Source organism: Entelurus aequoreus, linkage group LG21, assembly GCF_033978785.1.
Source record: "Entelurus aequoreus isolate RoL-2023_Sb linkage group LG21, RoL_Eaeq_v1.1, whole genome shotgun sequence".
Taxonomy (NCBI): Eukaryota; Metazoa; Chordata; class Actinopteri; order Syngnathiformes; family Syngnathidae; genus Entelurus; species Entelurus aequoreus.
Genome location: NC_084751.1, coordinates 49,609,883 through 49,637,393, shown reverse-complemented (window position 1 = coordinate 49,637,393; position 27,511 = coordinate 49,609,883). Strand labels below are relative to the sequence as shown.

Sequence of the window (27,511 nt, the reverse complement as noted above, 5' to 3'; positions counted from 1 at the left end):
TTGCTACTCGCGGTGTCTCCTACACGCTCAGGCAAATTAGAGTGTCTGAAAATGCATTTTCTCATTGATAACATGACATCATCGCGCACGCCGAAAGTGCGCTATATATATCTAATATATATATATATATAAAATATATATATTATGTATATATACATATATATCTAATGTATATATATATATATATACAGCCCAGCCGGCCCCCGGCCAAATTGTTTTAACCCAATGCGGCCCCCGAGTCAAAAAGTTTAGGGACCCCTGATCTTGTCTGTGAGGAGCAGGCCTGGCTGTGCCTGAACTGCATGATTGATCATCTTGTCTGTGAGGAGCAGGCCTGGCTGTGCTGCATGATTGATCATCTTGTCTGTGAGGAGCAGGCCTGGCTGTGCCTGAACTGCATGATTGATCATCTTGTCTGTGAGGAGCAGGCCTGGCTGTGCCTGAACTGCATGATGGCGACTGCAGTCTGATGCCACCAGTAGAACATGACAACCACCAGGATGTGCCACACCTGGTGACTGGCACCGATGTAGTTCACCTGGCCTAGGAAGAGAACATGTTGAGGACAGATGACTGAGTGAAAATGACAAATGACTGAGTGAAAACATGCCAATGAAGAAACATGGTGTTGAAATATTGATCATTATTAGCTAGAAGACAGCATGTCTATGGTTGTCATGGCAACAACAGATGCATTTCACCTTATTATGAGCCAGTCTACATGGTAAATGATTATAAAGCTCTCTGAGATGCCACCTTGTGGTGGTAGAGGAGTTTGCATGTCCCAATGAGTTTAGGAGCTATGTTGTCCGGGGGCCTCTATGCCCTCTGGTAGGGTCTCCAATGATCCTAGGAGCTATGTTGTCCGGGGGCCTCTATGCCCCCTGGTAGTGTCTCCAATGATCCTAGGAGCTATGTTGTCCGGGGGCCTCTATGCCCTCTGGTAGGGTCTCCAATGATCCTAGGAGCTATGTTGTCCGGGGGCCTCTATGCCCTCTGGTAGTTGTCTCCAATGATCCTAGGAGCTATGTTGTCCGGGGGCCTCTATGCCCCCTGGTAGTGTCTCCAATGATCCTAGGAGCTATGTTGTCCGGGGGGCCTCTATGCCCCCTGGTAGTGTCTCCAATGATCCTAGGAGCTATGTTGTCCGGGGGCCTCTATGCCCTCTGGTAGTGTCTCCAATGATCCTAGGAGCTATGTTGTCCGGGGGCCTCTATGCCCTCTGGTAGTGTCTCCAATGATCCTAGGAGCTATGTTGTCCGGGGGCCTCTATGCCCTCTGGTAGTGTCTCCAATGATCCTAGGAGCTATGTTGTCCGGGGGCCTCTATGCCCCCTGGTAATGTCTCCAATGATCCTAGGAGCTATGTTGTCCGGGGGCCTCTATGCCCCCTGGTAGTGTCTCCAATGATCCTAGGAGCTATGTTGTCCGGGGGCCTCTATGCCCCCTGGTAATGTCTCCAATGATCCTAGGAGCTATGTTGTCCGGGGGCCTCTATGCCCCCTGGTAGTGTCTCCAATGATCCTAGGAGCTATGTTGTCCGGGGGCCTCTATGCCCCCTGGTAGTGTCTCCAATGATCCTAGGAGCTATGTTGTCCGGGGGCCTCTATGCCCCCTGGTAGTGTCTCCAATGATCCTAGGAGCTATGTTGTCCGGGGGCCTCTATGCCCCCTGGTAGTGTCTCCAATGATCCTAGGAGCTATGTTGTCCGGGGGCCTCTATGCCCCCTGGTAGGGTCTCCAAGACAAACAGGTACTAGGTGAGGGACCAGACAAAAAGCAGCTCGAAGACTTCTATGGAAATACAAAAACCGAGACTCCAATTTCCCTCACCCGGACGCGGGTCACCAGGACCCCCTTTGGAGCCAGGCCCGGAGTTGGGGCACGACAGTGAGCGTCTGATGGCCGGGCCTGTCCCCATGGGGCCCGGCCAGGCACAGCCTGAAGAGGCAACGTGGGTCCCACCTCTAATGGGCTCACCACTCATGGGAGGGGACATAGAGGTCGGATGCAGTGTGAGCTGGGCGGAAGCCGAAGGCAGGGCACTTGGTGGTCCGATCCTCGGCTACATAAGCTAGCACTTGGGACGTGGAACGTCACCTCGGTGGGGGGGAAGGAGCCTGAGCTAGTGCACAAGGTGGAGATGTTCTGGCTAGATATAGTCGGACTCACTTCAACGCACAGCAAGGGCTCTGGAACCAGTTCTCTGGAGAGGGGCTGGACTCTCTTCCACTCTGGTGTTGCCAGCAGTGAGAGGCGACGGGCTGGGGTAGAATTCTTGTTGCCCCCCCGGCTCAAAGCCTGCACCTTGGAGTTCAACCCGGTGGACAAGAGGGTAGCTTCCCTCCGCCTTCGGGTAGCCACCCGAGTAGCCACCCTTATTGGATACACTGGAGGGAGTACTGGAGAGTGCTCGCCCGGGTGATTCCCTGGTCCTACTGGGGGACTTCAACGCTCATGTTGGCAACGACAGTGAAACCTGGAGAGGCGTGATTGGGAACATGCAAAGCTACAATATTGCTATTGTGTAGGAAGTTAAAAAGTTGTATCGGGACACTCCAACTTTCCATGTTTTATATTTGCTTCATGGCCAAATGATTGTCGTGTCATTGACCGTCTCTGACTTGTTTGTTAGTGACCTTACCACCCTCTCTGACTTGTTTGTTAGTGACCTTACTACCCTCTCTGACTTGTTTGTTAGTGACCTTACCACCGCCTCTGACTTGTTTGTTAGTGACCTTACCACCCTCTCTGACTTGTTTTTGTTTGTTAGTGACCTTACCACCGTCTCTGACTTGTTTGTTAGTGACCTTACCACCGTCTCTGACTTGTTTTTGTTTGTTAGTGACCTTACCACCGTCTCTGACTTGTTTGTTAATGACCTTACCACCGTCTCTGACTTGTTTGTTAGTGACCTTACCACCGTCTCTGACTTGTTTGTTAGTGACCTCACCACCCTCTCTGACTTGTTTGTTAGTGACCTTACCACCGTCTCTGACTTGTTTGTTAGTGACCTTACCACCGTCTCTGACTTGTTTGTTAGTGACCTCACCACCCTCTCTGACTTGTTTGTTAGTGACCTTACCACCGTCTCTGACTTGTTTTGTTAGTGACCTTACCACCGTCTCTGACTTGTTTGTTAGTGACCTTACCACCGTCTCTGACTTGTTTGTTAGTGACCTTACCACCGTCTCTGACTTGTTTGTTAGTGCATCATCTGCTCGCTGAGAGAAAACTCACCAGGGAAGTAGCGCTCAGGGATCTTGGTAAGGTAGAATAAGAAGGCAGATCCAGCAATCAGGTACATGATGATCATTCGAGGAAAGAAGTGCTGTACATACAAGAAAATGCAAGGTTTGTGTAAAACATAGGCAAGTCCAAGTGTGTTGACTTGGTCACTCACTAATGACTTGAAGCAGGAAACAGAAAAACAAGTAACGCTACCCTCAGGACATCCATACGTCTTGGTAAAGTTCATGTGGCATGAAGATGATTTGCTGACCTGAACAATATAGGAGGTAAACCCCCCATTGAGCCACACCCAGTGGGCCGCCGGAACCACACTGATGCCAACCATGCAGGAGAAGATGGTCATCCTGATCCAGCGCCAGTCCCTGCTGAGATAATGTGGGTGAACCTGGGTGCAGAAGACTGCCAGGAGCAGGGACAGCACCGTCATGAGGTAGACCTGCCGCCAAAACTGTCCAACAAAGATCATTTAAGGCTTTTGTGAGAGCTGGTTGACTTGTCAGCATAAAGAAGGAAGAATAAGACTTACAAGGTTGCAGTAGAAGGCGTAAAAGAGTCCAGGCACATAACATCCCAAGATGCCAACACAAATTCCTGCGTAGTCCAAGGCCAACCAGCGACGACTGGTCTTCTCTGACCGGTGGCATGAGAACAGATGATAACCCACAGAACACAACATGCACACCTGGGAAGGTAAACACAACCTTTACTAATACAACCACACATGTTTGTTGATATGCTCACAGTGCAATTTCATACACTGACATGTAACTTTTGTCATATAGTCAACTTAACAAAATCATACAAATAAGCACAAACGTACTTATTGCCCTCTGCTGACCACTTGAGTGTGTCAAGCCGGTTCTACTACTGTACAATCCACAAACTGACCACTTGAGTGTGTCAAGCTGGTTCTACTACTGTACAATCCACAAACTGACCACTTGAGTGTGTCAAACTGGTTCTACTACTGTACAATCCACAAACTGACCACTTGAGTGTGTCAAACTGGTTCTACTACTGTACAATCCACAAACTGACCACTTGAGTGTGTCAAACTGGTTCTACTACTGTACAATCCACAAACTGACCACTTGAGTGTGTCAAACTGGTTCTACTACTGTACAATCCACAAACTGACCACTTGAGTGTGTCAAACTGGTTCTACTACTGTACAATCCACAAACTGACCACTTGAGTGTGTCAAACTGGTTCTACTACTGTACAATCCACAAACTGACCACTTGAGTGTGTCAAGCCGGTTCTACTACTGTACAATCCACAAACTGACCACTTGAGTGTGTCAAGCCGGTTACAATCCACAAACTGACCACTTGAGTGTGTCAAGCCGGTTCTACTACTGTACAATCCACAAACTGACCACTTGAGTGTGTCAAACTGGTTCTACTACTGTACAATCCACAAACTGACCACTTGAGTGTGTCAAACTGGTTCTACTACTGTACAATCCACAAACTAACCACTTGAGTGTGTCAAACTGGTTCTACTACTGTACAATCCACAAACTGACCACTTGAGTGTGTCAAACTGGTTCTACTACTGTACAATCCACAAACTGACCACTTGAGTGTGTCAAGCCGGTTACAATCCACAAACTGACCACTTGAGTGTGTCAAACTGGTTCTACTACTGTACAATCCACAAACTGACCACTTGAGTGTGTCAAACTGGTTCTACTACTGTACAATCCACAAACTGACCACTTGAGTGTGTCAAACTGGTTCTACTACTGTACAATCCACAAACTGACCACTTGAGTGTGTCAAACTGGTTCTACTACTGTACAATCCACAAACTGACCACTTGAGTGTGTCAAACTGGTTCTACTACTGTACAATCCACAAACTGACCACTTGAGTGTGTCAAACTGGTTCTACTACTGTACAATCCACAAACTGACCACTTGAGTGTGTCAAACTGGTTCTACTACTGTACAATCCACAAACTGACCACTTGAGTGTGTCAAACTGGTTCTACTACTGTACAATCCACAAACTGACCACTTGAGTGTGTCAAACTGGTTATACTACTGTACAATCCACAAACTGACCACTTGAGTGTGTCAAACTGGTTCTACTACTGTACAATCCACAAACTGCCGACACTCCTATGAAAGCTATTTAAGAGGCAAGGCAGACAGGTTACACACCTGGGTGACAGGGGTGGACTGAATGAACCTGTTTTAGGAAACAGAAGGTAATGAACTTCTGTTATGACGTCTCATAGCAAAGGTGGTTACACAGTAGGTTTGTTTTAGTATATCCATACAAATCATATCATGACATTAACTTCATTGTACTGGCAAATGATCAATACATCTATTAGAAAATATACACTGTATGGTATGCTAATATATTTTTGCCATCCAATGAAAAGCTTAAAATAATACTGTTAACAAGTTTTGAGCAAATAAATGAGCTGTTTTAACTAAAACATGTTTGTGTACGTAGATGAGATTCTGACAATAACATTTCAAAAAATGTTTGAAGTTATTTCAAGCAAGTGATTTACCGTAATAATCATGATGTATCAAAAACACACCCTATTGGGGGTTTTGGCAAGACGTATACAATCTGAAAACCTGAGATGTTCAAAGTGTGTCCTGGCTGCCATTTGGGGAACTACGGATCTGTGGCACAATTTACATGGAAAAAACCCCATTAAAAAATGGAAAACCAGAGCAAAATGCACAAAGTAAGGAGAAAAGGAGAAAATGTTGATAGAAATAATGGAAAAAGACACAAAGATTTGTCTTTAAATATTTGTATGATGTTTGTTTAGCATTTCAGGATTAGTGTTTTCTAACATTGTGAAATTAATGGATTGCATTTTTGGTCAAAATCGTGCAGTCCTAACCGAAATATTCGGGGTGCTGGGAAACAATCGATTCACACCTGAATCGCAATTCTTATTATAATCAGATTCTGAATCAATTCATAATTTTCTGGAATTGATGTTTTAAAAGTATTTTTAATTATGAAGAGCAAATGTGTATTCATTGCACATACATCCAACATACATACATCATACATCCAACATACATACATACATACATCCAACATACATACATCCAACATACATACATCATACATCCAACATACATACATACATACATCCAACATACATACATCCAACATACATACAACATACATACATCCAACATACATACATCCAACATACATGCATACATACATCCAACATACATACATCCAACATACATACAACATACATACATCCAACACACATACATCCAACATACATCCAACATACATACATCGTACATCCAACATACATACGTCCAACATACATCCAACATACATACAACATACATACATCATACATCCAACATACATACAAGATTGAAATCCCTACCAAATAATTAGAATACATTTTTGTTTTTGTAATTCTTTTCCTCCACCAGAATGTAGACATTCTAACCAAAATGATGTTGGAATAAATAAGTAGTGAAGCACATGATTATTTTTGTGAAATTAAGAGTTATTTAATTGCATTCCTGAACAGAAAACGTACATTTTGCAAGCTGTTTTAAGGCCAAAAGAAGTCATTTAAAATATGCATATCTATGGTTTATATATTTGGAACAAGTTTACTTAGTTGTTTCAGTTTACCATTTGCCAAATAAATAATAACATTTTTATTTTGTGAAAGATATCTAAATTATGTTTTTATGCCAGGAAGTGTAATAATCTTTGCAGTTGAATAAGGCCAACATTTGAGCAAATAAGACAGTGGAGCCTGACCCTGACTGTCCAAGCCACTTTAACCTAAAGTGTGCATGTTGATATGTTACCTGGAAGCAAAACAGTCCTATAGTGTAGATGACATAGTCCTCCTGGTTAGCTCCCGAGGCCGGCAACACTGATTTGAAGTCGTTGACTCCAAGGGAGAAGAAGAGAATGAACCCCAACAGGTGGGTCCAAATATTCACCGTCTCATTAGACATGACACAAATACTGGAAAGACACGGTCAAGTTTATCATTAGACATTAGACATCAGACAAATACTGGAAAGACACAGTCAACGTTATCATTAGACATGACACAAATACTGGAAAGACACAGTCAAGTTTATCATTAGACATGACACAAATACTGGAAAGACACAGTCAAGTTTATCATTAGACATGACACAAATACTGGAAAGACACAGTCAAGTTTATCATTAGACATGACACAAATACTGGAAAGACACGGTCAAGTTTATCATTAGACATGACACAAATACTGGAAAGACACAGTCAAGTTTATCATTAGACATGACACAAATACTGGAAAGACACAGTCAAGTTTATCATTAGACATGACACAAATACTGGAAAGACACGGTCAAGTTTATCATTAGACATTAGACATCAGACAAATACTGGAAAGACACAGTCAACGTTATCATTAGACATGACACAAATACTGGAAAGACACAGTCAAGTTTATCATTAGACATTAGACATCAGACAAATACTGGAAAGACACAGTCAAGTTTATCATTAGACATCAGACAAATACTGGAAAGACACAGTCAAGTTTATCATTAGACATGAGACATGACACAAATACTGGAAAGACACGATCAAGTTTATCACAGCGACACACAAACAAGCAGCGACACACAAACAAGCAGCGACACACAAACAAGCAGCGACACACAAAAAAGCAGCGACACAAACAAGCAGCGACACACAAACAAGCAGCGACACACAAACAAGCAGCGACACACAAACAAGCAGCGACACACAAACAAGCAGCAACACAAACAAGCAGCGACACACAAACAAGCAGCGACACACAAACAAGCAGCGACACAAACAAGCAGCGACACAAACAAGCAGCGACACAAACAAGCAGCGACACACAAACAAGCAGCGACACACAAACAAGCAGCGACACAAACAAGCAGCGACACAAACAAGCAGCGACACAAACAAGCAGCGACACACAAACAAGCAGCGACACACAAACAAGCAGCGACACACAAACAAGCAGCGACACACAAACAAGCAGCGACACAAACAAGCAGCGACACAAACAAGCAGCGACACACAAACAAGCAGCGACACACAAACAAGCAGCGACACACAAACAAGCAGCGACACACAAACAAGCAGCGACACACAAACAAGCAGCGACACAAACAAGCAGCGACACAAACAAGCAGCGACACACAAACAAGCAGCGACACACAAACAAGCAGCGACACAAACAAGCAGCGACACACAAACAAGCAGCGACACACACACAAGCAGCGACACACACACAAGCAGCGCCACAAAGCCTTGAAGCAGAAGTGTCACCTCTTCAGGCAGAGTTTGGAAGGCAGGTGTGCTCGGTAGCCGTCTGTGATGAAGGGGTTCTCTCGAAGGAAGAGGGGGATTTGTTGGTAAGTGTAGAGTCTGATCCTCTGTGGACTGAGGACTGGCCACTGCTGCTTGCTGCCCAGCTCCATGTAGTGAGCTGTCTTCTTGGGCATCTTCAACGCCATCTTCTGCCCAGCGTCTCCACCGCCACAAAGGGAACTGAAAAAAGTAAGTTTATAAGATTATACTTCATCATTTTCTAGTGGCAATTAGCTGCTGCTGCACTATTGTTGTATAGTAGTGAAGAACATCATTCTATGTTTTAAATTAAATGGTCAAATGCACGATTGCACATTTGTCAATGATTGACTATTCAACCACTTGATGATGTAGGAAGGCATTAATCATTAATAATGATTTAGTATACAACTACCCCTTATGATGTAGGAAGGCATTAATAATGATTTAGTATACAACTACCTCTATTAATGTAGGAAGGCATTAATAATGATTTAGTATACAACTACCTCTATTAATGTAGGAAGGCATTAATAATGATTTAGTATACAACTACCTCTAATGATGTAGGAAGGCATTAATAATGATTTAGTATACAACTACCTCTATTAATGTAGGAAGGCATTAATAATGATTTAGTATACAACTACCTCTATTAATGTAGGAAGGCATTAATAATGATTTAGTATACAACTACCCCTTATGATGTAGGAAGGCATTAATAATGATTTAGTATACAACTACCTCTATTAATGTAGGAAGGCATTAATAATGATTTAGTATACAACTACCTCTAATGATGTAGGAAGGCATTAATAACGATTTAGTATACAACTACCTCTATTAATGTAGGAAGGCATTAATAATGATTTAGTATACAACTACCTCTATTAATGTAGGAAGGCATTAATAATGATTTAGTATACAAATACCTCTAATGATGTAGGAAGGCATTAATAATGATTTAGTATACAACTACCTCTATTAATGTAGGAAGGCATTAATAATGATTTAGTATACAACTACCTCTATTAATGTAGGAAGGCATTAATAATGATTTAGTATACAACTACCCCTTATGATGTAGGAAGGCATTAATAATGATTTAGTATACAACTACCTCTATTAATGTAGGAAGGCATTAATAATGATTTAGTATACAACTACCTCTAATGATGTAGGAAGGCATTAATAATGATTTAGTATACAACTACCTCTATTAATGTAGGAAGGCATTAATAATGATTTAGTATACAACTACCTCTATTAATGTAGGAAGGCATTAATAATGATTTAGTATACAAATACCTCTAATGATGTAGGAAGGCATTAATAATGATTTAGTATACAACTACCCCTAATGATGTAGGAAGGCATTAATAATGATTTAGTATACAACTACCTCTATTAATGTAGGAAGGCATTAATAATGATGTAGTATACAACTACCCCTAATGATGTAGGAAGGCATTAATAATGATTTAGTATACAACTACCCCTAATGATGTAGGAAGGCATTAATAATGATTTAGTATATAACTACCTCTATTAATGTAGGAAGGCATTAATAATGATTTAGTATACAACTACCCCTAATGATGTAGGAAGGCATTAATAATGATTTAGTATACAACTACCTCTATTAATGTAGGAAGGCATTAATAATGATTTAGTATACAACTACCCCTAATGATGTAAGATGATTTAGTATACAACTACCTCTAATGATGTAGGAAGGCATTAATGAGACAAATGTGAGAAAGAAGCACACAAAGTCAACATAGTTTGATGAATCATTAGAACATCAAGCAGCTTGTGACAGAATTAAAATGTTTATATTTTCTATCTGAGCCTTATTACAACAGACAGTTGGAGGACAAGAAGAAGATATAGTTGCACTATAAAGACATATGTAAGAAGAAGATATAGTTGCACTATAAAGACATATGTAAGAAGAAGAAGAAGACATAGTTGCACTATAAAGACATATGTAAGAAGGAGATATAGTTGCACTATAAAGACATATGTAAGAAGGAGATATAGTTGCACTATAAAGACATATGTAAGAAGAAGATATAGTTGCACTATAAAGATATATGTAAGAAGAAGACATAGTAGCACTATAAAGACATATGTAAGAAGAAGAGGAATACATAGTAGCACTATAAAGACATATGTAAGAAGAAGAGGAATACATAGTAGCACTATAAAGACATATGTAAGAAGAAGAGAAAGACATAGTAGCACTAGTTAGCAGGATGCTAACAGAGACTAACAGGCATCATGTCGGGCAGCTAAAACTCACTGACCGTTAATCTTTAATCTTAGGAGTCCCAATGTCGCTCTTCTTGTTGTTCGGCGCATCCAGCCATGCCTCCGTGGCTTCACATGTCCAGTTAGTTGCACACATGCGGCATGTTTGTTCGATAATACACCACCGACACAATACCTCGGCAACAATTACAAAGCCTGTTTGTTTGCTATTCATAGTAAAGAATGAGCTCTGCTGCCATCTAGTGGCCAAAGTCCGTCAGTGCACATCCACACTCTTCTGCTAACTAGAAAAACTGCAAGTCATCGACGACAATTGACCTTTTGAAATAAAGATAAAACCTTATTCTATTCATTTATTAGGATGCACTGCGTCAAATAGACAATAATCATCTTTAGAGGACACTACAGTGCCACCATGTGATTTATCCCAGCCAATCAGCAAAGAAACAGAATTATAATTGAAAATATATCTTTAATATTTAAAATACGATCTAACTGTCTTGAATATGATTTTAATTATTATATCTTTGGAAAACTTAAAACATATTTTAGTCCACTACAATCATGTTCTATATGTTAGAACAGTGGCTCTTAAACTTTTTATTGTATTTTTTACCAAGAACCTTTGGCTTTCTAAGTACCAAGACAGTAGCATAGTAGGCCTAAGTAGTCATTAAACAAGGCAGAGGTTTTATTTAGCAAGTACCGTGTATGACACAGTTGGAACATTAAGACTGTGTTTGAAAATAGGAAACTCAATAGTAGAAATGTAATGAAGGAAAGAGCCTGCATAGCAAGTACACACAATCACTGAGCTACAACAGCGTATCTTAGAAGATACAGTAGGTCTTTGGCAGCTGTGCAGCCGGACTTCATTGTAATACACTTGTCCACCACTTGTGGCAGTAATGGAAACATCCAACAAACAGAAGAAGTGTGGAGCTAAAGTCATACAGAATTGTGTTAAGTACACTAAAGTGCTGAAGCTGTATTTCATTTGCACTTTAATTGTATTGGAAGTTTAGTTAAGAAACATATTCAATATTAATTCAGTTGATCTCAGTGACTCTCAAACTGTACCACTCGTGATACGTGAGCTCCAACTAGTGGTATGCCAGAGAATCACTTCATTAGATATTCAAAAACAGTGTTACTATTCAAACTGTGTGTAATGTTACAGTGGCCAAAAATATTCATCATTAAAACCTCTGCCTTGTTTTTAATGATTATTTAGGCCAACTACGCTACTGTATTTTGATGTTGATGATTATGGTGGTACTTATTAAATACTTAGGTCTACTATGCTACTTTAGTGTAATGTTGATGATTATGGTGGTACTTAATGAATACTTAGGTCTACTATGCTACTTTAGTGTAATGTTGATGATTATGGTGGTACTTATTAAATACTTAGGTCTACTATGCTACTTTAGTGTAATGTTGATGATTATGGTGGTACTTATTAAATACTTAGGTCTACTATGCTACTTTAGTGTAATGTTGATGATTATGGTGGTACTTATTAAATACTTAGGTCTACTATGCTACTTTAGTGTAATGTTGATGATTATGGTGGTACTTAATGAATACTTAGGTCTACTACGCTACTGTATTTAATGTTGTCATTATGATGGTACTTAATGAATACTTAGGCCTACTACGCTACTGTATTTAATGTTGTCATTATGGTGGTACTTAATGAATACTTAGGTCTACTACACTACTGTATTTAATGTTGTCATTATGATGGTACTTAATGAATACTTAGGTCTACTACACTACTGTATTTAATGTTGTCATTATGGTGGTACTTAATGAATACTTAGGTCTACTACACTACTGTATTTAATGATGTCATCATGGTGGTACTTAATGAATACTTAGGTCTACTACACTACTGTATTTAATGATGTCATCATGGTGGTACTTAATGAATACTTAGGTCTACTACACTACTGTATTTAATGTTGTCATTATGGTGGTAATTAATGAATACTTAGGTCTACTACACTACATTATGGTGGTACTTAATGAATACTTAGGTCTACTACACTACATTATGGTGGTACTTAATGAATACTTAGGTCTACTACACTACATGATGGTGGTACTTAATGAATACTTAGGTCTACTACACTACATGATGGTGGTACTTAATGAATACTTAGGTCTACTACACTACTTGGAAAGCCAAGTGTTTTCTGAGGTGAAACTTAGTGAAAAGAAGTTTGACAACCACTAGTCTAGTGTATTTGTTTTATAAACATAGTTGTGTATGTAAATGATTTTTTGTCAGTTATTTATGAATTTCTTCTTTTGCAGTATATATATTAGCTTAGCAATAATTGTTCTAATCATCTTGACCTAAGTTTAAGGTTCTTGTGTGATATAAATAACAACATTTGTGATTAACACATGGTTTCATATCATTTGACAAGGTTGTAACTGTAAGTAGGTTAGATATAATTATTCCATATAATCAAAAGTAAGGTTACTACTTCAGTAATAATATTTGAGTGTGTCCCACCCTCCTAGGTTAGCCCCCAGGTCAAACCAGTTAAGAACATACAAACATTTGACAATTAAATGATGTTTGTCAAGGCTGGGTTTCATTCCAGTAAACCTGCTAAATGAGATTACATTCTACTAACACAACAAAAATGCACTGAACCACTTTTTTGTCCAATAGTGTTAAGTTATTGTAATGTATTTTGGCTGCACATAATGTTCCGCCCTTTCAGTGTGTGCATGGACACGCTTATGCATACCCTCTGGGGCCCTGGGTGGACATGAGTTGGAAGAAAAGAGGGGAGAGCAGGAGGTTGGGGCCAGCAGCGTAACGTTACACCCACAAACTAAACACAGATCAATAACACACGTCTCCAAGGGGGAGCCTACAAATGACATGATTCTACACGCCATGTCCTCATGGTGTTGAGAGGAGACCTCATTATGTCCATTTATTATAGAGCTCACGTTAACATTATGTCCATTTATTATAGAGCTCACGTTAACATTATGTACATTTATTATAGAGCTCACGTTAACATTATGTCCATTTATTATAGAGCTCACGTTAACATTATGTCCATTTATCATAGAGCTCACGTTAACATTATGTCCATTTATTATAGAGCTCACGTTAACATTATGTCCATTTATTATAGAGCTCACGTTAACATTATGTCCATTTATTATAGAGCTCACGTTAACATTATGTCCATTTATTATAGAGCTCACGTTAACATTATGTCCATTTATTATAGAGCTCACGTTAACATTATGTCCATTTATTATAGAGCTCACGTTAACATTATGTCCATTTATTATAGAGCTCACGTTAACATTATGTCCATTTATTATAGAGCTCACGTTAACATTATGTCCATTTATTATAGAGCTCACGTTAACATTATGTCCATTTATTATAGAGCTCACGTTAACATAAATGCTTCCCACAACGAATCTAGTCAGCGTATCTCTGGAGAGGAACACTGGATTTACTTGTCATGACTCAATACAACTAAATGCTACTTTTGCTCCTTTTCTTTCCATCTGGATCTATTTGTATTTCTTTGTCCTGCAGACTTTGCAGTGTCTTACATATCAACTGAAATTCAAGTGCTGTTTCATCAAGAACATTCTAATCACTAAGTTTCATTCCAAAGGATAATTATAGTCATCTGCCACGACAGGTGCTCGTCCAGGCTTTGCATAGTTGGTGTCCCACTCAGTCACCCTTTATGTTGATAATAGTGTCTTTGCATAGTTTGTGTCCCACTCAGTCACCCTTTATGTTGATGATAGTGTCTTTGCATAGTTGGTGTCCCACTCAGTCACCCTTTATGTTGATAATAGTGTCTTTGCATAGTTTGTGTCCCACTCAGTCACCCTTTATGTTGATGATAGTGTCTTTGCATAGTTGGTGTCCCACTCAGTCACCCTTTATGTTGATAATAGTGTCTTTGCATAGTTTGTGTCCCACTCAGTCACCCTTTATGTTGATAATAGTGTCTTTGCATAGTTTGTGTCCCACTCAGTCACCCTTTATGTTGATAATAGTGTCTTTGCATAGTTGGTGTCCCACTCAGTCACCCTTTATGTTGATAATAGTGTCTTTGCATAGTTTGTGTCCCACTCAGTCACCCTTTATGTTGATGATAGTGTCTTTGCATAGTTTGTGTCCCACTCAGTCACCCTTTATGTTGATAATAGTGTCTTTGCATAGTTTGTGTCCCACTCAGTCACCCTTTATGTTGATGATAGTGTCTTTGCATAGTTGGTGTCCCACTCAGTCACCCTTTATGTTGATAATAGTGTCTTTGCATAGTTTGTGTCCCACTCAGTCACCCTTTATGTTGATAATAGTGTCTTTGCATAGTTTGTGTCCCACTCAGTCACCCTTTATGTTGATAATAGTGTCTTTGCATAGTTGGTGTCCCACTCAGTCACCCTTTATGTTGATAATAGTGTCTTTGCATAGTTTGTGTCCCACTCAGTCACCCTTTTTGTTGGTAATAGTGTCTTTGCATAGTTTGTGTCCCACTCAGTCACCCTTTATGTTGATGATAGTGTCTTTGCATAGTTTGTGTCCCACTCAGTCACCCTTTATGTTGATAATAGTGTCTTTGCATAGTTGGTGTCCCACTCAGTCACCCTTTATGTTGGTAATAGTGTCTTTGCATAGTTTGTGTCCCACTCAGTCACCCTTTATGTTGATAATAGTGTCTTTGCATAGTTGGTGTCCCACTCAGTCACCCTTTATGTTGATAATAGTGTCTTTGCATAGTTGGTGTCCCACTCAGTCACCCTTTATGTTGATAATAGTGTCTTTGCATAGTTGGTGTCCCACTCAGTCACCCTTTATGTTGATAATAGTGTCTTTGCATAGTTTGTGTCCCACTCAGTCACCCTTTTTGTTGGTAATAGTGTCTTTGCATAGTTTGTGTCCCACTCAGTCACCCTTTATGTTGATAATAGTGTCTTTGCATAGTTTGTGTCCCACTCAGTCACCCTTTATGTTGATAATAGTGTCTTTGCATAGTTTGTGTCCCACTCAGTCACCCTTTATGTTAATAATAGTGTCTTTGCATAGTTTGTGTCCCACTCAGTCACCCTTTATGTTGATGATAGTGTCTTTGCATAGTTTGTGTCCCACTCAGTCACCCTTCATGTTGATAATAGTGTCTTTGCATAGTTTGTGTCCCACTCAGTCACCCTTTATGTTGATGATAGTGTCTTTGCATAGTTTGTGTCCCACTCAGTCACCCTTTATGTTGATAATAGTGTCTTTGCATAGTTGGTGTCCCACTCAGTCACCCTTTATGTTGGTAATAGTGTCTTTGCATAGTTTGTGTCCCACTCAGTCACCCTTTATGTTGATAATAGTGTCTTTGCATAGTTGGTGTCCCACTCAGTCACCCTTTATGTTGGTAATAGTGTCTTTGCATAGTTTGTGTCCCACTCAGTCACCCTTTATGTTGATAATAGTGTCTTTGCATAGTTGGTGTCCCACTCAGTCACCCTTTATGTTGGTAATAGTGTCTTTGCATAGTTTGTGTCCCACTCAGTCACCCTTTATGTTGATAATAGTGTCTTTGCATAGTTGGTGTCCCACTCAGTCACCCTTTATGTTGATAATAGTGTCTTTGCATAGTTTGTGTCCCACTCAGTCACCCTTTATGTTGATAATAGTGTCTTTGCATAGTTGGTGTCCCACTCAGTCACCCTTTATGTTGGTAATAGTGTCTTTGCATAGTTTGTGTCCCACTCAGTCACCCTTTATGTTGATAATAGTGTCTTTGCATAGTTGGTGTCCCACTCAGTCACCCTTTATGTTGATAATAGTGTCTTTGCATAGTTGGTGTCCCACTCAGTCACCCTTTATGTTGGTAATAGTGTCTTTGCATAGTTTGTGTCCCACTCAGTCACCCTTTATGTTGATAATAGTGTCTTTGCATAGTTGGTGTCCCACTCAGTCACCCTTTATGTTGGTAATAGTGTCTTTGCATAGTTTGTGTCCCACTCAGTCACCCTTTATGTTGATAATAGTGTCTTTGCATAGTTGGTGTCCCACTCAGTCACCCTTTATGTTGATAATAGTGTCTTTGCATAGTTTGTGTCCCACTCAGTCACCCTTTATGTTGATAATAGTGTCTTTGCATAGTTTGTGTCCCACTCAGTCACCCTTTATGTTGATAATAGTGTCTTTGCATAGTTGGTGTCCCACTCAGTCACCCTTTATGTTGATAATAGTGTCTTTGCATAGTTTGTGTCCCACTCAGTCACCCTTTATGTTGATAATAGTGTCTTTGCATAGTTGGTGTCCCACTCAGTCACCCTTTATGTTGATAATAGTGTCTTTGCATAGTTGGTGTCCCACTCAGTCACCCTTTATGTTGGTAATAGTGTCTTTGCATAGTTGGTGTCCCACTCAGTCACCCTTTATGTTGATAATAGTGTCTTTGCATAGTTGGTGTCCCACTCAGTCACCCTTTATGTTGATAATAGTGTCTTTGCATAGTTTGTGTCCCACTCAGTCACCCTTTATGTTGGTAATAGTGTCAGCTGTTTCAGCACTCAACAGTCAAGTCACATTTTTACAACAAACAGGAAATGTAATGTACTGATGTGAGTGTAATATATTTCAAAATAAAAGAAAGTACATGTTTGTTTTGTTTTTGTACACGCGCACACGCACACACGCACACACACACACGCACACACACACACACACGTACACAAATAAATGCATATGAGCACATCATATAATTGTGCATATGTACTTAATGTTGTCTGTGTGTTTGTGGGCAGAACCTGCAACAATAAAATGATGAAAATCGAGTTTTATTGTAACGTTGAATAGCAGGGGGGCTTTAACTTTGAAATCCAGAGAGGGCGGTGCTGTCGGTGTATGAGATGTGAGGCACTTGAACGCACCACTGGGGCTTTAACTTTGAAATCCAGAGAGGGCGGTGCTGTCGGTGTATGAGATGTGAGGCACTTGAACGCACCACTGGGGCTTTAACTTTGACATCCAGAGCGGGCGGTGCTGTCGGTGTATGAGATGTGAGGCACTTGAACGCACCACTGGCGAACATGAAGCCCACAATGAAGATGATGGATTCATACCAAGAAAACATTTGATCGTGAGGAGAACACTCGGTTGTGTGTCGGATTATGGGTCGTTTATGGATCTGCTGCCCATTGATTTTATTAATAATAATTGTTTTGGTGAAGCCAACGTTGACGGACATTGACGACGAGTCCTGCAATGGTGCATTCGATGTTTATTTTGTGTTGGACAGGTGAGGATGACTTGAAAGTTGCGCGTCCAGGCTGCTCAGTCAGTGTCCATGTATGGTTGTGTTTGACTTGCTGCTGCACTGCAACTTGCAGCTGCACAACAATTGCACGCATCTCGACAAAGTGTTCTCTGAAGTAGCTGCACAATGTCGGTGTATTGTAACTTTGTGTTTGCAATTGTGACCTTACTTCATGTTTTATGTGAAATTAACAGTCATTTATGTGTATTTCAATTGTATATTCAGCTGCAGCCCTCATTTGACTATAGACAACCTGCAGCAAACTGTCAATGGGTGAGCGCCGACATCCGGGCAACTGAGCTACATACGGGTTCTTCGAGCCATAGCCACCAGACTGGCGTTGAAAACAAACCGTCGCCATTACTCTTTAACCTGTCGACCTACGCTGGTTAAACCCGTCATTCTGCTTCCAAAATGCCGAAAAACTGTGTTGTTTTTGGTTGTGCTAACCACAACTGGAAACAGGGAAAACCAAGGTTGTATTTTGTTCTGCCAAAGCGTGATAAAAGCCCACAGAGACGAGACAAATGGCTCGCAGCTTTACACCGGGAAAACGAGGACGGTTCTCACTGGAGTCCCCCAAAGTCCCGGGTCGTGTGTTCGGATCACTTCGTTTCTGGTAAATATAAGGAACAAAAATCCACCTTCTTAACCACAACTTGGCTATACGTCCGTGCTAATGTTGTACTTGTTGAATTTGTACCTTATAACGTTCGACAGCTGAAGTTGTTGTTGTACAAAAATAACATGCGGTATATACTATATAGTCTATAGCCTAGCTAGCTATTTTGGAAAAGCGGACAACGAGAGGATACCAAAGGCAGCGTTAAGATGGACACCACCGGGAAAACGTAAGCCAGGGCGGCCAAAGAACACCTGGCGAAGAACAGTTGAAGGGGAGCTGAAAGAGATGAAGCTTACATGGGGCGAGGCACAGAGACTAGCACAGCAGCGAGATGAATGGCGTCGAAGCCTTATTTCCCATCCGAGAAGAAGAGGATTAAGTTAAGTAATATACTATATAGTCTATAGCCTAGCTAGTTATTTTCGAAAACCGGTTTCGTTTAAATTTGCACTTAACAGTTGGGTTTTTAAAAACCAATAAAGCCTATAATTTTCATGTTGCCATTCAATACATGTAGCCCTCAAATCTCTCAATATTTTATACACTAACACTTGATCTTGTTGTTGATAACTTCCGCGTCTCTTTCTTAGTAGCGCGCAGGCTAAGCTAACTAGCAAGCTAAGCTAAGCCTGAGAAGCTTTAAAGTTCACTGAGACGAGTCTGACGCAAATAATACATTTTCGTTTTTTCCACACGATAATCGAATAAGTAAAAATGCGTAAATGAAGGATTTAACGCCGACTTCCAAGCCACAACGCTCGTTAAATGCTTTTTCTGTCAATGCTGTGTTCGCTGTGAGCTGCTTTGTTTTCAACCAATTCCCGGTTGCTAGGGGATTGGTAGGCGGAAGTGACGTAGGTCCGCCCTCACCCATAATACCTGACCAAAGCGTTAGGTACACCTGCAGAATCCAATGCTGGAGTTGCATCAAAAATGTCAGAATTGTCAGTTTTGGACTCATACTTGCCAACCCTCCCGGTTTTACCGGGAGACTCCCGGAATTCAGCGCCTCTCCCGATAAACTCCCGGAATTCAGCCGGAGCTGGAGGCCACGCCCCCTCCAGCTCAATGCGGACCTGAGTGGGGACAGTCTGTTTTCACATCCGCTTTCCTACGATATAAACAGCGTGCCTGCCCAATCATGTTATAACTGTAGAATGATGAAGGGTGAGTTCTTGGTTTCTTATGTGGGTTTATTGTTAGGCACTTTCATTATCGTCCTCCCAGCGCGGTAACAACACACAACACACGTCACGTTTTCGTCTACCGTAAAGCAGTTCGTCTGCCGTAAACAGCAATGTTGTGACACTCTTAAACAGGACAATACTGCCATCTACTGGATAGCCTCCGGAGCACTGAAATTCAAGTATTTCTTTTATTTATATGTATAATGAAATAAATATATATAGCCAGAATTCACTGAAAGTCAAGTATTTCATATATATATATATATATATATATATATATATATATATATATATATATATATATATATATATATATATATATATATATATATGAAATACTCAGTTGGTGAATTCTAGCTGTAAATATACTCCTCGCCTCTTAACCACGCCCCACCCCACATCCCCTACCCCCCACCTCCCGGAATCGGAGGTCTCAAGGTTGGCAAGTATGGTTTTGGTTGACACAGACAATATGCATACTGTACTATATTGTGATTGTGTTGGTAGTTTACACTGCATATTATTTAAACAGTGTATATAACACAGTGGTGGGCCGTGAGTTTCCCACCTAGGCCTTCAGTGATGACTTCAATGATTACCTCTCAAAATAGCATCATGATGTCACCACATGACCATTGCTGGAGAAATACTATACACAAACACATTTACACACTACTGGGGATTGAACCACTTCAACAGTGTACAAAACCGGTTATTTTCTGGCGCGTTTAAAAACCAATTAACCCGCATATGCAATTAAAACATATCTTATGTGGTACTGTCAAAATAAAAATGGCAATAAATATATTAAAAGTGAAAAAATAAAATAATTGAACTCACAATTAGAACCTATTCAACGCCGTATAAGCCAGTGGTACCCTCGTAGTCGCTTCATTCCAGTGGAAATGGCGAGCATTGATTGATTGAGACTTTTATTAGTAGGTTGCACAGTGAAGTACATATTCCGTACAATTGACCACTAAATGGTAACACCCGAATAAGTTTTTCAACTTGTTTAAGTCGGGGTCCACTTAAATTGATTCATGATACAGATATATACTATCATATATACTATCATCATAATACAGTCATCACACAAGATAATCACATTGAATTATTTACATTATTTACAATCTGGCATTTCATCGCCAGAACAGCTGAGCTAGCTTCCGGGGTTGGCTGACATGGTCTCACAAGATGTAGTTTCTCTTTAAATATCCTTCTTGAAAATGGCCTTGCAAATATATAACTGCCACCTAATCAACGATTTGTTCTCCTGCTCTGCTAGCCCGGTATGGCTACGGTGCAACACTTCCTGCTAAATTGCAACTTGTGAATGGATACTCACTTTGGAGTGACAAGTGAGTATCCAATCACAGTCTCTTTAACATCAGACTACCTAGATAGGCTACTGACAACAACTCCTGATCAGATTGGCTATCACAACTGTCTATCAACTGTATGTGCTCTCAAATTCCTCCGCTAACGGTCCTGGTGAGTATCCATTCACAGGATGCGTAAATGTCACGTTGAAGGTGAGGCCATCTAGAAGACCTTACTGACAACAACTCCTGATCTGATTGGCTATGGCAACTGTCTATCAACTGTATGTGTCCGTCCACTTACAGTGCACACACATTGTTGATTGTGAAGGCAGATTTGGTACAGCATGGCAACATAAGCTAGCTGAATTCTGATTGGATACAAACTCTATAAAGTAAAAACCACAGCAGTGGAAGGAGCATAATATGACATGAAGACAATATGAATACTTTTACATATTTAGGGGAATTAAAAATAAAAATAATTGTATCTTTAATTATGATGATGATTTGTGGTTGTTAGGCCAGCAGAGAAGGTGTTGCTGGCCCACCACTGGTATGGTAGAACAATGAAATGCTGCTTGTAATATTGAACATCAGGACAAATGATTATAAAGTTGATGGACATTGTGGTGTGTGCAGGTCGGGCAGCGTGTCGGCACACTGGCATGAGATCTATGGCTTTGTGGAGCAGCTCACCAAAAAGTTTGTCAGGTAGGTGATTGTGGAATTCCTAACCTGCACACTCAATACTTCTATGTCCCATCTGTTCAAAACAAAGTGCTTTTATTGGACTTGAAAGTACAACACAAATAGAAATGGTAAAACAACTTCAGTAGGGCAAGACTAATATGGACAGTTCCAACCCCCATGTGGTTAATGGTGGAGAGAGAGTGTGTGTGATATATTTAGCAGCTTTCTATTTAGAAGCACATGACAGATGTGGAAGGTGGTGCTGACCCTAGCAGGTGAAGCTGGAAATGCTGTAGTGGATTGTAAAGTTATTTTCATGGTTAAATAATGTATGTGGACAACATCACTCTTACAAAGTGGGACTTGTCTATTTTACTTTTTTATTTTTTTGCTACACTGTAAATTGTGACGATTTGGGGGGCGGTGTCTTCAGAAGAACCACATATTTTTGCTTTACATTGTATATTGTTTTTTTTCTCTGTGTGTGTGTGTGTGTGTGTGTGTGTGTTGAGCCTCAGTATTTAGTGTAATTGAAGTTGCACCTGGGAGGTCCTGTTGACTTACCATCTGTGTCGTTGGGCTTTAGTGTTTGAAGGACTTGAGGTCAGTGAGCTTCTTAACATCATCACACACCTTACTTTGTGTACCAAGACACAGTCATGCCCTACAGACCCCAACCAAGCAAATCATCTGAGTAGTCCAAATGTCTTGGTAGGATGTGGAGTTAGGATTTATTCAAACCAATCAATCCACATTGTGATTGATGAACACATGAAGAGGTGTGTTTATTAGTTATTGTACAAATGGATGGAAATGTCTCGGTTGGCTGTTTTCTCATGTCATGGGATGTCCTACTAGGACAGAACAAACATCCTTTTTAAAAATTAAATAAATACATTAAAAAACATTGTAACAATTAATTGTTTTTCAAAATGTAAAACTATAAATTAGGAGTAGAAATAAAGGGGAAGCACAAGTACAAAAAGAGGCTGACACTGAAACTAACACAAAACAATATTCACAGTCTGACCAGTCAAGGCAGATTGTGACATAAAGCATTCCAATTTAGGTCAAAGCTACTTAATATTTGAACAAAACTTGTACAGTACAGTCCAAAAGTTTGGACACACCTTCTCCTCATTCAATCTTTATTTCCATGACTATTTACATTGTAGATTGTCACATCAAAACTATGAATGAACACATGTGGAGTTATGTACTAAACAACAAAATAACTGAAAACATGTTTTATATTCTAGTTTCTTCAAAATAGCCACCCTTTGCTCTGATTACCGCTTTGCACACTCTTGGCATTCTCTCCATGAGCTTCAAGAGGTAGTCACCTGAAAGGGTTTTCACTTCCCAGGTGTGCCTTATCAGGGTTGATTAGTGGAACTTCTTGCTGTATCAATGGAGTTGGGAGCATCAGTTGTGTTGTGAATGAGAAGGTGTGTCCAAACGTTTACTGTACATCTGAGCTTGCTGCTAAACTTCACAAAGCAAAGCAATCAATCAGAGTTGACTTATTTAGCTTTTAATCTCAAAGCCACGACGACATCCTGGGCTCAGATCTCACATCAGGGCAAGAAAAAACTCAACCCAATGAAAACCATGAGAAACCTTGGAAGGGACTGCAGATGTGACACACACCCCCCCAATGGATGCCGAGTGGATTAAGTTAATAATGTGAGAGTACAGTCCAAAGTCTTATAACTTAGAATATTGAATTGAGTTTGTTCCTAACATATCCAGAGGGCTAAGAAAATGTAGCTGTGGCCTGAAAATGTCTGCTAGACTAGACTTGGATACCATATGTAAATGTTGTAAGTTGAAGTGATACCATGTGTAAATGTTGTAAGTTGAAGTGATACCATGTGTAAATGTTGTAAGTTGAAGTGATACCATGTGTAAATGTTGGTAAGTTGAAGTGATACCATGTGTAAATGTTGGTAAGTTGAAGTGATACCATGTGTAAATGTTGTAAGTTGAAGTGATACCATGTGTAAATGTTGGTAAGTTGAAGTGATACCATGTGTAAATGTTGGTAAGTTGAAGTGATACCATGTGTAAATGTTGTAAGTTGAAGTGATACCATGTGTAAATGTTGGTAAGTTGAAGTGATACCATGTGTAAATGTTGGTAAGTTGAAGTGATACCATGTGTAAATGTTGGTAAGTTGAAGTGATACCATGTGTAAATGTTGGTAAGTTGAAGTGATACCATGTGTAAATGTTGGTAAGTTGAAGTGATACCATGTGTAGATGTTGGTAAGTTGAAGTGATACCATGTGTAAATGTTGGTAAGTTGAAGTGATACCATGTGTAGATGTTGGTAAGTTGAAGTGATACCATGTGTAAATGTTGGTAAGTTGAAGTGATACCATGTGTAAATGTTGGTAAGTTGAAGTGATACCATGTGTAGATGTTGGTAAGTTGAAGTGATACCATGTGTAAATGTTGGTAAGTTGATGTTGGTAAGTTGAAGTGATACCATGTGTAAATGTTGGTAAGTTGAAGTGATACCATGTGTAGATGTTGGTAAGTTGAAGTGATACCATGTGTAGATGTTGGTAAGTTGAAGTGATACCATGTGTAAATGTTGGTAAGTTGAAGTGATACCATGTGTAGATGTTGGTAAGTTGAAGTGATACCATGTGTAGATGTTGGTAAGTTGAAGTGATACCATGTGTAAATGTTGGTAAGTTGAAGTCAAAGTGTTGGACTTCACTTTAGTTTGGAGTACAAACACTTCAATTACAATAATATTTCTGTCATTTGTTGAAAACAATATTGTGACGTCTGGAATTGAGTAAGACTTTGCTGCTGCAGAAAGTCTCTCGTCTAAAGACTCTGGAGCTGTCCACTATGCTGCTGCTCTAGTGCGGACTAGAACTCAGAGAAGAGATCAGATAAAACCTGTGTTGTACTGTAAAAAAAACAACAACAATGTTTTTATGTGATTGATTGTCTATCAAATCAAATCAAGATTTATTTCTAAAAGAAATGCAAGTCAAAGTGCGTTACAAATAATATTGGATGACACACACACACACACACACACACACACACACACACACACACACACACACACACACACACACACACACACACACACACACACACACACACACACACACACACACACACACACACACACACACACACACACACGTGATTATATGTTGTGTGTGTTTCAGTCCCAGGATGAGGGTGTCCTACATCGTCTTCTCAGCCCAAGCAGTAGTAATCCTGCCGCTGACTGGAGACAGGTACTTCCTGCTTCAACTTATGTCCACACTCTACTTTGAAGCAACAATGTCTGCTTGTCTGCTGTCAGGTCCAAGATAGATGAAGGCCTGAATAAACTCAGCCAAATTAACCCTGCAGGTGAAACTTACATGCATGAAGGCTTGAGAGCGGTACGTAGAAAGGAAATGTTACACAATACAATAATGTGATGTGCTGCTTGTTGCATGGACTGGATGAATGACTGGATGAATGACTGGATGAATGACTGGATGAATGACTGGATGAATGACTCGATGAATGACTCGATGAATGACTGGATGAATGACTGGATGAATGACTGGATGAATGACTCGATGAATGACTGGATGAATGACTGGATGAATGACTCGATGAATGACTCGATGAATGACTCGATGAATGACTGGATGAATGACTGGATGAATGACTCGATGAATGACTGGATGAATGACTCGATGAATGACTGGATGAATGACTGGATGAATGACTGGATGAATGACTGGATGAATGACTCGATGAATGACTCGATGAATGACTGGATGAATGACTGGATGAATGACTGGATGAATGACTAGATGAATGACTGGATGAATGACTGGATGAATGACTGGATGAATGACTCGATGACTGACTTGATGACCTGTGTGCTTGTACTGCTCAGGTGTCGCAGCAGATGAAAAGACAAATGACACCATCACGCAGCATCATCATCCTTCTGACTGATGGCAAGCTGGAGGTTTACCCTTTTGAGCTGAGTGTGCAGGAGGTGACACACACACACACACACACACACACACACACACACACACACACACACACACACACACACACACACACACACACACACACACACACACACACACACACACACACACACACACACTATTAGAAAGAAAGCTATAAACTGCGCTTCTTCAGACTAAAGTTGAAGATGATGATTTTGTAGTTGTAACGTCTTCTTTGTTCTGCTTGCTGCTTCTGAGGTATACAAAGTACCACTGATAGTCACCACCAATAAAGACTTGTTGAGTGCAGTGAGGTATACAAAGTACCACTGATAGTCACCACCAATAAAGACTTGTTGAGTGCAGTGAGGTATACAAAGTACCACTGATAGTCACCACCAATAAAGACTTGTTGAGTGCAGTGAGGTATACAAAGTACCACTGATAGTCACCACCAATAAAGACTTGTTGAGTGCAGTGAGGTATACAAAGTACCACTGATAGTCACCACCAATAAAGACTTGTTGAGTGCAGTGAGGTATACAAATTACCACTGATAGTCACCACCAATAAAGACTTGTTGAGTGCAGTGAGGTATACAAAGTACCACTGATAGTCACCACCAATAAAGACTTGTTGAGTGCAGTGAGGTATACAAAGTACCACTGATAGTCACCACCAATAAAGACTTGTTGAGTGCAGTGAGGTATACAAAGTACCACTGATAGTCACCACCAATAAAGAAGACATGGCTCGCCAACACAGTGCAGCTTGTTGATTATTTTTGCCCATTTTGGGTCAAAGAAGCCAATTTTCCCAATTTGTTGGAAAGTGATAACAGCAACAAAAATTCCAACTAAGTAAAAAAACAAACTGCACGTCAACATGTTCAATCCATCAATCTATTAAAGTGCAATTTTTGCTAACAGAAATTGAGAGTCAGTTTTAATTGTATTATTTGTTTACTTATTTAGGTTAATTAAAAGTTAGTGACTTTCCAATTACAATGGTAAAAAGACAACAACTAATGAGAATACTTACAATATTATTGTTATATATTATGATTACATTAGTGCTTAAAATAGTGCTGACAATAATATTGTTTATTGGTAATTGTTTGTGGGCAATGTACTGTATTGTCCAATATCATTTGTCATTGCCTAGAGTTTCACTTCCCTACTGACACTTAGCATTTTGACTACTGACACTTAGCATTTTGACTACTGACACTTAGCATTTTGACTACTGACACTGAGCATTTTGACTACTGACACTTAGCATTTTGACTACTGACACTTAGCATTTTGACTACTGACACTTACCATTTGGACTACTGACACATAGCATTTTGACTACTGACACATAGCATTTTGACTACTGACACATAGCATTTTGACTACTGACACTTAGCATTTTGACTACTGACACTTAGCATTTGGACTACTGACACTTAGCATTTGGACTACTGACACTTAGCATTTGGACTACTGACACTT

The 27,511-nt window shown here is 40.1% G+C and overlaps 2 protein-coding genes across 6 annotated transcripts in view; one reads left to right on the top strand and one right to left on the bottom strand.

Moving 5' to 3' along the window:
* Window positions 1–7: 7 nt before the first annotated feature.
* Window positions 8–11,075, bottom strand: LOC133639109 (progestin and adipoQ receptor family member 3-like). Its single transcript, XM_062032253.1, has 7 exons — window positions 10,908–11,075; window positions 8,578–8,799; window positions 7,080–7,242; window positions 3,777–3,932; window positions 3,501–3,698; window positions 3,239–3,329; window positions 8–543 (listed from the first exon to the last, which is right to left on the bottom strand). The coding sequence occupies exons 2-7, from the start codon at window positions 8,763–8,765 to the stop codon at window positions 407–409; spliced, it is 933 nt and encodes a 310-aa protein (XP_061888237.1). The 5' UTR covers window positions 8,766–8,799; window positions 10,908–11,075; the 3' UTR covers window positions 8–406.
* A 6,804-nt stretch (window positions 11,076–17,879) lies between these two features.
* LOC133638802 (anthrax toxin receptor 2-like) overlaps window positions 17,880–27,511 on the top strand; it is a 47,064-nt gene continuing 37,432 nt past the window's right edge. For 2 of the 5 annotated variants that reach the window (XM_062031771.1, XM_062031769.1), the window contains exons 1-5: window positions 17,880–18,179; window positions 21,974–22,045; window positions 25,221–25,292; window positions 25,361–25,442; window positions 25,952–26,056. In XM_062031771.1, the coding sequence (XP_061887755.1) occupies window positions 18,052–18,179; window positions 21,974–22,045; window positions 25,221–25,292; window positions 25,361–25,442; window positions 25,952–26,056 (459 nt within the window). In that variant the 5' untranslated portion in view covers window positions 17,880–18,051. Of the gene's footprint in view, window positions 18,180–18,249; window positions 18,326–18,548; window positions 18,817–21,973; window positions 22,046–22,153; window positions 22,628–25,220; window positions 25,293–25,360; window positions 25,443–25,951; window positions 26,057–27,511 lie in introns of those variants that run through there. The other 3 variants (XM_062031772.1, XM_062031770.1, XM_062031773.1) reach the window with 3 other exon arrangements.